Genomic DNA, 12,175 nt, shown 5'->3' on the forward strand with positions numbered 1-12,175 from the left:
TTGATGAAGTGCTGAGGCAGCTCCAGTCTGCACTGCTGTGTGTGAGAGCTGAGTCTGCCTCATTCTTAGCTTGTGTCTGGGCAGATCTCACACAGCCAGCCCTAGGCTGCAGTAAATTCACCTTTGTCAAATCAAGATGAACACAGCCACTCTGCACTGGCTGACCTGGGCCCAGCATGACTGGGAGCACATTGGAGAAGAGCTCCACAGAGGGGAGTGAGCCACCTTGTCACTGAGCTAGTGCAGGTGGCAATGGCACCAAGATCTGCTGCCAGCTCCCGATGGAAGGTGGAGGACACAGAGGTCAGTACAAGAGGCAAAACCTCCTTCACCATTCTTAATTTTCTGCTGGACCCAGGTACCAGGTTTTTTATCATTTGGTGGCCTACACACTACAGGAAAGTCTCCTTTTAGTCTCCTCCAGGAGGAGGGCACCCTGCTGCTGAAGCAGCCATGGCATGAAAGAACTGAGCCAGATCAGGAGGAAATGAAGAACTGAAATTGTCACATACAGAAGGATTCCCTCTTAGCAGAACCACATCATGTGGGCAGGAGGTGGATTTGGAAGGGGCCTTGCTCCACACTTTGTATTGGCCAAAGCTTTTCTGTCTGCCTCGGGGGGTCAAAGAGCCCTCACAATGCCTAAAAACAAATGTCCATCTTCAAACCTCTCTGCTTTATTTGTACCTCTGAGAAGGTTGCTGCTGTAGATCACCTTCACTGGTGAGATTTGGAGCTAGACTATGCTGCTCTGCCCAGATCCAAGGCTGTTCCTTCCTATGGGCTCTTGATCAGCCACTTGCAGAGGTCTAAGCAGTGTTTACATTTTAACTCCGAGACCACATCCCAAGGTAGGATTTGCCCAAGCTACAGAGGTAGCTGACAGCTCCCTTTAACCCTTCAAACTCATCTGCTTACCACCATTGCTACCACTCCAAGCAGAGGCACAGTCCCAATGCCCTTGCAGAGAGGTGGTCTGACTGGAGCCAGTCCCAGTGACCTCTGGATGCTTTCAGCACACAGCATCACCTTTCCCTGGCACAGGGGACACTGCCTGCCTATGACCCATGATCCCACCAACAGCCTTCCTTCCACCAGCTCTCTGGTGTGTTCATCCTTGTTAAGAGTTTCATTAATGTGCTTCTTAAACCAAGGCATCTGAAATCCAGACATACTTCCTTGCTTTTGGTACCTGCACAGCTGCCATACACCACTGCTGTGAAGCTCTCTACATTCAGCTTGAACTGGAATTCGGTGTAGCTCTCATCAAGTTCTGGAAACAAGGTTTAAAGACACAGAGACCCTTCAGTCCCCAGAGACATCTTCCCTCTTACATTATCTAAGCATGCTGCTGGCATGAAGGCAGGCACAGCAGCCACAGCCATTTCCCTTCCAAACCACCACCAGATAAAGCAGCAGCAGTTGTTTTATCACTTGGTGGCCTACACACTACAGGAGAGTCTCCTTTCAGTCTCCTCAGCTTGCTGTGGATTAAAACCAACATCTCTCAGGCCTCAGAAGATCAAGGGTAAGGCAAAGTGTGGTAAGGGTGGAGGGCACCCTGCTGCTGAAGCAGCCATGGCAGGAAAGAACTGAGCCAGGTCAGGAGGAAATGAATAAGTCAGCAGCTGAGTCTTTGCCATTGCAGTTTAGCTGGGAGGAGCATTGCCTAACTTGGTCTAAGGCCTCCCTGGGCTCATCTGCTCCAGCTCACTTTCAAACCTCTATTAGGATTTCAAGGCTCCTGTTCACAGGCTGTGACCCCATCACCTCCCCACACTGCAAACAAACATTTCCCTTCAGCCCTCTAATGGGGTGGCCACAGCCAGCCTGGGGCTGGCCAAATGCCTTCCTTCATCCTGAGCAATTCTGCCTCACCCAGAACTATCCTGATCTCTGGAAACCACCGTGTTTGCAGCACAAGCTGCTTCCTTCTGCACAGGAAGCCTCAGCACTGGCTGCCAATGAACAAATGTGACACCAAGTCTCACTGCCCCAGCCTGGCCCATGTGCTGGGGGACCGTGGGTGATGCCTCTGGTACTTGGGGCCAACCATGCCAGTTATGGTGCTGTGGAGAACAAACCAACCTCTTCCTGTCAGTGATGGAACTAGGCCTGGATCAGCCATAAAGTTGAGACCATTAACTGCAAGCTCCCCATCCACTCTGTTCCTCCTGTGGTGCATTCAACAAAGCTGGGATTGTACAGGCTAAAAGATGACCCCAAACAGACTAAACCTGACAGCTGCAGAGAGATGAGGGCTAGGACAAGATCCCCCCTTACTGGTTTCTTCATGAAATATCTGCATCAGCTTAGTGTTCTCAGCTGTAGTTTTTCCAGGTGCTTCCAGGCTCAAGATCTTACCAGCTGCAGCCCTGGCCAAATCTCATCCCAAGCTGGATTCCAGGACCTCCTTTCAGGGCCAGTCTGGCTCACCCTTACTCCTCAGATGGACTGGCTACCTCCAGAACTATGACAAGTTGACAACAAATAGGAATCTTGTTTTCTTCAAGGCTGCAGCATCTCAGCTGCTTCTGAAAACAGAGGCAGTGCCCAAACCCTTCACGTGTCACTATGAGGAAATGCTGGGTGCCTCATACCCATCAGGACACCCTGAAGTCTGGGTAAAAAGATGTCCTAAACCTTTAGCCATTCCTGCACCTTGGGGCACAGCAGCAGCATACTGAGATGGAGAGATTTCCAAACCATCTGGGCTACAAGGCACACAAAAACATAGGTAGGACACACAGCCCAATGAAGGCAAATGAGTTAGCTGTAGTACCCCAGGCACATCCTGAACCACATCCTCCATCCTCAACAGCTACAGAAGAAGCTTTCTTCTGCTGCTCAGCAGGAGCTCAGGAGTCTGACAAACACAGTGCAAGTTACAGGAGTGGGTTTTCATGCTTACTTGAGACTAGCAGCTGAGGTATCCTCAGTGCCTCAGGAGCAAGCATTCAAATGGAGCAGTTTGCCAGGCTTGATGTGGTGCTCAGAAGTGAAGGACACGGTTCTGTGAGCGAGCCAAAGGTACAGACAGGAGAATGTTGCCCAAACAGCAATTCTAACTGCCCCAAGAACTTGAGTTTGGAGACAATTCTGTCTTGTACCAGTGGATCATGGCTGAGATTTGAACTTCCTGGTGTTAAGCCACAAGGCTTAACAAAATAGGGAGAAAACAAACCCAAAAGGTTCAGAACCCAGGTAAGTGATGCCCATCTGCACACAGTTGTGCTCCACACATCTAACTTGGGGTCACTTCAAACACAATTCCACATTGCTGTGGCCACCCAAGGGTGGCTTGGAAGCAAAGCAAAGGGCAGTTATCACCATTTCTGGTAACTAGTGCTGGATTTCAGCATCTAATGAGAATGATCATCTGAAGAACCTGAAAGTGTTCAAGTCCATGGGACCCGACGGGTTACACCCACGGGTACTGAGAGAACTGGCAGATGAGGTTACTAAACCCCTCTCTATTATATTTCAAAAGTCCTGGCAGTCTGGTGAAGTCCCCACAGACTGGAAAAGGGGAAACATTGCCCCCATCTTCAAAAAGGGCAAGAAGGAGGAACCAGGGAACTACAGGCCAGTCAGTCTCACCTCTGTGCCTGGAAAGATCATGGAGCAGATCCTCCTGGAGTCACTACTCGCTCAAAAGAATAGTGAAGAGGTGATTGGGAACAGTCAGCATGGCTTTGCCAAGGGCAGATCCTGCCTGACCAACCTGGTGGCCTTCTATGAGCAGGTGACAAAATTAATAGATGAGGGGCGAGCAACTGATGTCATTTACCTGGACCTGAGCAAAGCCTTTGACACTGTCCCACACCACATCCTGGTGTCCAAACTGGTGACACATGGGTGTGATGGGTGGACCACTAGATGGATAAGGAACTGGCTTGATGGCCGCACCCAAAGAGTGGCTGTCAATGGCTCCATGTCCCAGTGGAGGCCAGTGACAAGCGGAGTCCCTCAGGGATCAGTCCTGGGACCTGTCTTATTCAACATCTTTGTGGGGGACATGGACAGTGGCATTGAGTGCACCCTCAGCAAGTTTGCTGATGACACCAAGCTGTGTGGTGCAGCAGACACGCTGGAGGGAAGGGAGGCCATCCAGAGGGACCTTGACAGGCTGGAGAGGTGGGCACAGGCCAACCTCATGAAGTTCAATAAGAGCAAGTGCAGGGTCCTGCATCTGGGTCGAGGCAATCCCAGGCACAAATACAGGCTGGGCAGTGACTGGCTGGAGGGTAGCCCTGAGGAGAGAGACTTGGGGGTGCTGGTGGACAAAAAGCTCAACATGAGCTCTCAGTGTGCACTTGCAGCCCGCAAAGCCAATCAGATCCTGGGCTGCATCAGGAGAAGTGTGGCTAGCAGGTCGAGGGAGGTGATCCTCCCCCTCTACTCAGCCCTGGTGAGACCCCACCTGGAGTACTGTGTCCAGTTCTGGAGCCCCTATTACAAGAGGGATGTGGAGGTGCTGGAACGTGTCCAGAGAAGGGCCACGAGGATGATCAGAGGGCTGGAGCACCTCTCCTATGAGGACAGACTGAGGGAGTTGGGGCTGTTCAGTCTGCAGAAGAGAAGGCTCCGAGGAGACCTAATTGTCGCCTTCCAGTATCTGAAGGGGGCCTACAGGAAGGCTGGGGAAGGACTTCTCAGGATATCAGGTAGTGATAGGACTAGGGGGAATGGAATGAAGCTGGAGGTGGGGAGATTCAGGCTAGATGTGAGGAGGAGGTTCTTCACCATGAGAGTGGTGAAACCCTGGAATGGGTTGTCCAGGGAGGTGGTCGAGGCCCCGTCCCTGGGGGTGTTTAAGAGCAGGCTGGATGAGGCTCTGTCCAGCCTGATCTAGTGTGGGGTGTCCCTGCCCATGGCAGGGGGGTTGGAACTAGATGATCCTTGTGGTCCCTTCCAACCCTGAATGAAACTATGAAACTATGAAACCACCACAAGATAATAGAGAGACAGTCAGAAAGAGGAATCATTTCCAGCTACTAAGGAGGAGACACAAGAAAGCAGCAGAGGCAACAACGCAGGGAAACAGAGAGTCTGTGACCAAAGATAATGCAGCTCTAAATGAGTAGACTGTGCTGTGCTGTGTTTGTGTGTCCACTTCCTTCAGGAAGAAGAGCAGGTGATGTAACTGTAGAGACATGAGCATGGAATAAGAAGAGGTGTTGGTCCTCTAGCAGAGCAGGGCAGAAAAACCAAAAAGCAGGAAAAAGTGTGAAGAGAGACCATGGTTAGATGAGAGAGAAATCAAGTGCAGAAAAAGGAGGATGAGACAAGTTGGAAGAAAAAAGAAACAGTGCAGTGTTAAGTGGGGAAAGGAGGAGAGAGGAAAAGGACCTACATGTTTAAACGGGCCTGCTCAGTGCATGAAAAGAGGGCTCCATGTGCTGAGTTAGTAAGAAGGGAAAGCAGCCAACCCACAGTGACTTTTGGAAGCACAACAAGGGCAGGTGCATCACCAGCTCATCAAAGGCACAGCAGAGTGCCAGAGATCAGGGCCTTCTGCTAAGGTCCTGGCTTGGCAACTCCGTTTCTATAGAAACAAGTACAAATATATCCCCTCATTTTTAACCTACAAATACCCAATTCTGCTGATTTCTTTTTTTCAGAAGAATTTAATGAACCAGTATGCTCAGCACACCCTTGGCTTGCTTTCTAGGCCTGGGTGGACACGGTGCAGCAGCCAATGGGCCACGTTGGAAGGGAGATGATTTTCTGGTACTGGCAGAGAAACAGTCACACCAAACCTCAACTGCCAGATAAGAAGAGAAGAGGTCCAAAAAATATTCTTCTTCAAAACAAAAAGACCCAACAAAAAGAAGTTTCCATAAATTCTACACTAAGCTACTATTTGTAGCAACAAGCTTCTAGAGGGCCCTGTGCACTTACCAAACTGTAAATACACACATAGGTAGAAAAACCCCAAACAACCCAACCGAAAAGCCTCCACCTCTACGCCTGACTTCGGCACAGTCACAGAAGTCGCTGACCAGCGCGGCAGTGGAGGATCTGTGTACACTGACACTCCAGAGAGCCAGGAGGTATTTTGTAGAAGGATACCAAAGCCAAAGGTGAGGGAAGTCTGTGTAGAGCCGTTGTAATGAGAGTGTTCGCAGCAGCTGGTGGCTGGGTCCCTTCAGCAGATACCGGGGGGGGTATCTTCGCCTCGAAGAGTGCACAACAGCAGCACTGTGGTCTTCTCGTTCCTCTTCTGATACCTTCTGTTCTTCTCACATGCTGGCAGCTTGCTGAGGGGGCACCCCAGGCGTGGGCTGTCGAGGCAGAGTGTACATGGCCCCAAGGAACTGGTCAGCGATGCGCCCCGCTTCCCGCAGGCCGCTCAGCAGCGCGCCGTGCACCGTCGCAGGGTAGTTGCGGATCGTGTGCTCTCCCGCGAAGAACAGCCGAGGGATGGGCTGGGGAGCAGGGACATTGGTAAGTTTTGTGCTGCAGCAAGCAAATACTTCTAAGCAGAATGCCCCAGAGCCCTCTAAATCACAGCCCAAAGTTCACAAACATGAAGGTGATGCAAATGGAATCATCTGTCCTTACCTGTCCTACCAATAACCCAGCAAATCTGCACCCACACTGGTTGTGTGCCAGCAGGGCTCCACGTGTCTGATGAGGAGTGCAATACCAGCAGACACTTGGCAGCTCTGTGCTTTGGTAAAAAGATAATGAAGTTCCACTTGATAAACCAATCCTTTCAGAACCAGACAGGTGAGCACGATGAACATGGCCAGCTGTACAGGCTGGCTGAACGCTGCATCGAGCTGTGTCTGCTCTGCGGCCAAGACCCCACACGTACTGAACAACAAGGATGGGGGGGACATGGCCTCTAGCACAGTAAGCATACAAAAACTTCAGCAAGTCATTCAAATTACCAGTTTCTCTTAAAACTGAGACACAAACCAACTACTGATAGTGTCATGAAAGTAGGAAACCCCCAGACTTTCATACATTCTACTCTGCAGAGAACTCCTTTATCCATAGCTTTGTTTACTGACCTGCATCACTAGAAAAAGGACCCAAATACATCCTTGTCTGAGGGTGCTTTCAGAATGGCTAAGAATTTCAAAGCTTCACCCTTTCAATGTTCACAACCAGTTTTGATTCCTGTTCCTCTCACTCCAGCCTTCACTCTTTCCAATCACTACCACTCACTTCAGCATGATGATGGACAGGGTAAATATGGAGTATGGAACACAAGAAAGGTCTAATATTATGATGTTTAGACATCACCAAATTGATTTTCTGAATAAATAAGCTCTTTTTCTAGCAAACAAATGACACCAAACATGGGAAGGTGTGGATGGAGAACTGAGTTATTGTACACGTTCTACTCATTTGTCAGAAGCTGCAAGTTGTGGGCACTTGCGTGCAGACCGCCCTGCAAATCACTCTGCAAGAACATCCTGCTTTGAGGCTTTCCTAAAACCAAGGGAAACATCTCTCACCTGAGGAGCACCTGGAATGGCTGGCCCTGGAGTGATTGGCTGGGCCATCAAATCATAGTCATTCCCAGAAGATCCAGCTGCTACATAGGAGTAGGACCCTCGGGCCCATGGGTCAGCACGCCAGCGGGACACCACAGTCTCCTTAGGCTGAGACAAGACAGACACTTCAGTGGCTGGCATGGGGCAAGCTCTACAGTTAGTGCAAAATCAGAAAAAATCCACACTGCAAGAATAAAACAGTCCTCAGGCCAAAGTTCACGGTGGAGCTGCAGGTATATGTGCATTGCTAAGACACACTAAGTGAAGGCTGTGTCTGGGGGGCAATACTTTGTTTCTTTCCAAGGTGTCACCACAGCACCCTGCACACAGCTCCTGCTCTGGCACTCAGACTTTGCAGCCAGCTGCACATGCACACAGGGCACTGTTTGCTCCATTTCCTCTCCTGTTATTAAGATAATGAGAGTACAGGCTTCCTGGATGGCACTAGATGTCATCAATGTTATGTCTGACAAAGAAGACTAAGAAATGCCTCTAACATTTCTTCATCATCTTTAGTAATCACAGAAGAATAAATCCCGGCCAACAGAGAATAAATCCAGAGATTTTTACTTCACTGAGGTACTTTTGAACGTGTGGCTAATCCAGACAACTGCAGAGCAGAGTACAAAGGTACTGAGATCATAGTAGCCCAAACAGCAGCTGTAGTTCATGTGCCCACACATCCATCAGCTTTCATTTTCACAGAATCAGTCAGGCTGGAAGAGACCTCTGAGATCATCAGGTACAACCAAACACCCAACTCTATCTAATCAACTAGACCATGGCACTAAGTGCCTCATCCAGGCTCTTCTTAAATACCTCCAAGGACATAGAGCCCACCACCTCCCTGGGCAGCCCATCCCAATGGGCAATCTCTCTTTCTGTGAAGAATTTCTTTCTAAGGTCAAGCCTAAACTTCCCCCTGCACAGCTTGAGACTGTGTCCTCTTGTTCTGGTGCTGGTTGCCTGGGAGAAGAGACCAACCCCCACCTGGCTATAACCTCCCTTCAGATAGCTGTAGAGAGCAGTAACCTTTAGCCTGGAGAAGAAGAGGCTCAGGGGAGACAACCCCAGCTCCCTCAGCCACTCCTCATAGGGCTTGTGTTCCAGATCCCTCACCTTCTATATTGCCCTTCATCCTGATAAGGGCTGAAGGGAGACCTCATTGCCCTCTACAACTTGAAAGGAAGCTGGAACCAGGTGGGGGTTGGTCTCTTCTCCCAAGCTGCAACTGACAGAAAAGGAAACTGCTTCAAGTTTCCCCAGGGTAGGTTTAGGCTGGACCTTAGGAATGATTTGCTCCCCAAAAGGGATGTCAAGGCTTGGAACAGGCTGCCCAGGGAAGTGGCTGAATCATAATCCCTGAAAGGATTTAAAAGACACAGAGATGTGCTGCTGAAGAACCTGGTTTAGCAGGAGACTTGGCAGTGCCAGGTTAACTGTGAGATGTGATGACCTTAAAAGGTCTTTTCCAGCCTAGATAATTCTGTGATCCTAAACCCCCCTCCTCCCAAGCCCCCTGACCAACCAAGAGATGGTCCACATTCCAGGCAGCTGCTGAGAACTGCAGCCAGGCTGCCCAGCGGTGCTGCCTGCACCCACCTGCGGCACGGCGCTGCTGCCGAAGATGCCTTTGAGGATGGCAAGGCAGCGCCCCACGATGACATCGTCACTGATGTTCTCCATGATCCCTGCTGCTTCTCCTGCCACCAAGGCCAACAATATGGGTGCTGGGGGTGGAGAAGGAGAGAGGAAAAAAACAGTTGGTTATTGCAATTCAAAGGTTTTAAATTAGACAGGTTGGATTTGAATGGGCATGAACTGGCAGCTAAATCACACGGTTAAATACTACAACTCAGCCAAAGGAGTCCCACATCTGCTACCAACAGCACCAATTCCCAACAGGAAAGTGAATCAATACATGCTGTGGTGCCAGTCAGAATTACCAAAAGAACTGGTGTATCAAACACAGACATCAGGACACACAGCATGCAGAAGGAAGGTTTCCTTCAGTGCAGGTATGATTTGTGGGACACAGTGGTGGATCATGTTAAGTGGCCAGCAAGAACCTCAAGGAGCCTTAGAAACTAAGAAACAACTTTTCATCTAGAAATGCTGCAAAGCAAAATCATCCTTTTCCTGGAGAAGTCAACACATCCTCCTGCCAGAGCAGGTAATTAAGCTCTGCTCTTCAGCAGACACACAGCATTTGCTCCATTTCTACAATACTATAAAGCCACATTAGACAGGGCTTGGGTTCTCTTCCTAACACACACACACACACACACACACACACACAATCAGAAAGTGAAGTTTTTCAGAATACCAGTGGCAACTAAATAGATGCTTAATAGAAGCAGCCAAGATAGCACTGAGGAAGTCACAGCACAGCTTCACCAGTGTGCAAGGCAATAAAGCAGCCTACAGAAATGCAGAGGTTACAACAGATGGGCAGCAATGGCAGTCAGCAGATATTGCCTGAAATTCAGCACCAGGAAACCTCTATCTGCCCTAGCTCAGTACAGAGCTGTTTGCAAGTCAGTGGTGCTTCCATTTATCTTCCTACAAACCCTGTATTGCATCATACCTACATGTGAACACCAACAGCATCCTTCCCACATCTGCTAGATCCAGATGTGCTCTTTTCTAGATCTGAGCTGTGCAAACAAGACGCTTGCAGAAGTGGACATGCATCACAGCTACCTTTGTACAGGTTCCAAAACAGGAAGAGCTCTCCTCTGCTTGCAGTAGTGCTGCCAACATGGCCAAACAAATTGACACTTGGATCCCAGAAGACACGATCGAAACACAACACAACCTAGGAACAAACAGAATCAAGAGTCAGGAGAAGCCCACAGGAAACAGAATACAGAATTAACCAAGTTGAAAAAGACCTTTGAGATCATGGAGCCCAACCTATCACCCAACACCATCTAAATCAACTAAACTGTGGCACTAAGTGCCTTATCCAGTCTCTTCTTAAACACCTCCAGTGACGGTGACTCCACCACCTCCCTGGGCAGCCCATTCCAATGGCCAATCTCTCCTTCTGGGAAGAGCTTCTTCCTAACATCCAGCCTAAACCTCCCCTGGCACAGCTAAACAATCTGACACCAGACAATTACACTCACTGATGTTCATCACTGGAAGGGTGAAGAAAGGAAAACCTGGTGAATGGATACAGCCTTGTGCACATGCAGTGTATCTGTGCTGTCTGCCAAGGTCAGAAGGCTCTCAGAGCTTACAGATTTGCTGGTTAATAAACCACAGTGGCTCAACCTGCTTCTGAAATGTAACTACTTTAAACTCCTACAGGAAATAGAAAAGAGGTCCTTACAGCTCCCCAGGTAATTTCCCAGACCAAAGTCTAGCAAACTGGCTGGAAAAAAGTGGGAAATGTGCTCTTCCTCTCGCCCACCACACATATTCCATATACATTTCAGCTTCTGCCTCCTGCAGGCCCATGCCTGCTGCAGCCCCCGTGATGACCAAGTCACCTTGTTAAGGTTGCCAAATCCCATGCGCTGCACTGCAGAAGTTTTCCACTCAGGAAGAGGTGGCACAAACTGTACTGCTGGAGGCTGCTGCTTCAGCACTCCCAAAGGAAGGGTACAGAGCACAGCATCACACTTGTAGATGAAGGTCTGGCTGGTAGATCGGGTGTTCACAGCTATCACCTCGCAGCCTGGGAAGAGGAGAAAAACTCAATCACTTAGGAGGCCCAGAGGAAAAAGCACTGGATTAAACTTTGAAGAAACCACCATAAAACCATACCTACAGCAGCAAAGGTTTTGTTTATGGAGACAGCTTTACACTAACAACTACTTAACCTGTAGGCAAGTGAGTGTTACTGGCCACACAGCTCAACTCCAGAACGTGCAATTCACACAGCACCCAAAATGGCCAGAGTGGGATAAGCCTCAAGGTTCCTCTAAGGCCAGTTAATGGCATTTGAATATATGCAGAAATAAATGGATACTAAACAAGGAGCCTCTCACTGAGCTGCTCTCCCAGCTGACAGTTTCCCAAGCCCAGTGTTTTGCAGAACAAGATCTGTTCCTTCCAAGTCCATATCACATTCAGTAATACTTTCAGTATCAGATCCTGTGGCACCAAACCTTAGGCAGTCCAAATACTTGCCACTGAAGTAAAGAAATGGAACTTGTCAGCCAGCAAGCACAGCATGAAAGGAAGACCTTAAAGCAGGCATGGAAACAAGCAAAACACATTAAACATTGGCAAATTTCCATCTTCCTACACAACTAACAGGAGTACGAAATGTGGCTGATTATCTAACTCCAAACCTATAAGAGGAAACCTATTTAGATCTTTAGAGATCTTTAGAGCTGTTTGGAGAAGCACTGAAGTCTAATTTCCATGACCACCCTTGCTCAAAGCAGTTCTCCAGAGGGGGTGGCACTCACCTGACGCTGTGTAGCGAACCTGTCGAACTGCTGTGTTCAGTTTGATGTCCAACCCCTCTGCCAGCGCCACAGGCACACAGGAATAGCCATTCCTCACAGTCAGGTGGCTGCCTGTGAATTCAAAGTCATCATCCTGAAAGGAAGATGCATCAAAAGCATTTGTAAGGAAAGCAAACAATGCAGTAGAAAACAACCAGCAAATCCACACAATGGCAAACTGTGAGTTAAATCTGAGATCCT

The 12,175-nt window shown here is 49.1% G+C and overlaps 1 protein-coding gene across 1 annotated transcript in view; it reads right to left on the bottom strand.

The window, feature by feature from the left end:
- Positions 1-5,557: 5,557 nt before the first annotated feature.
- The window catches only part of KDM1A (lysine demethylase 1A), a 32,885-nt gene continuing 26,267 nt past the window's right edge, over positions 5,558-12,175 (bottom strand). Inside the window, exons 15-20 of the mRNA XM_068150943.1 lie at positions 11,936-12,068; positions 11,009-11,196; positions 10,215-10,329; positions 9,114-9,241; positions 7,473-7,619; positions 5,558-6,431 (exon numbers count right to left, since the gene is read on the bottom strand). Coding sequence (XP_068007044.1) covers positions 6,246-6,431; positions 7,473-7,619; positions 9,114-9,241; positions 10,215-10,329; positions 11,009-11,196; positions 11,936-12,068 — 897 coding nt within the window. The 3' untranslated portion in view covers positions 5,558-6,245. The remainder of the gene's footprint in view (positions 6,432-7,472; positions 7,620-9,113; positions 9,242-10,214; positions 10,330-11,008; positions 11,197-11,935; positions 12,069-12,175) is intronic.

Source organism: Melanerpes formicivorus, unplaced genomic scaffold (genome assembly GCF_026170545.1).
Source record: "Melanerpes formicivorus ecotype bairdi unplaced genomic scaffold, bMelFor1.0.p_v2 SCAF_21, whole genome shotgun sequence".
In the NCBI taxonomy this organism is placed as follows: domain Eukaryota; kingdom Metazoa; phylum Chordata; class Aves; order Piciformes; family Picidae; genus Melanerpes; species Melanerpes formicivorus.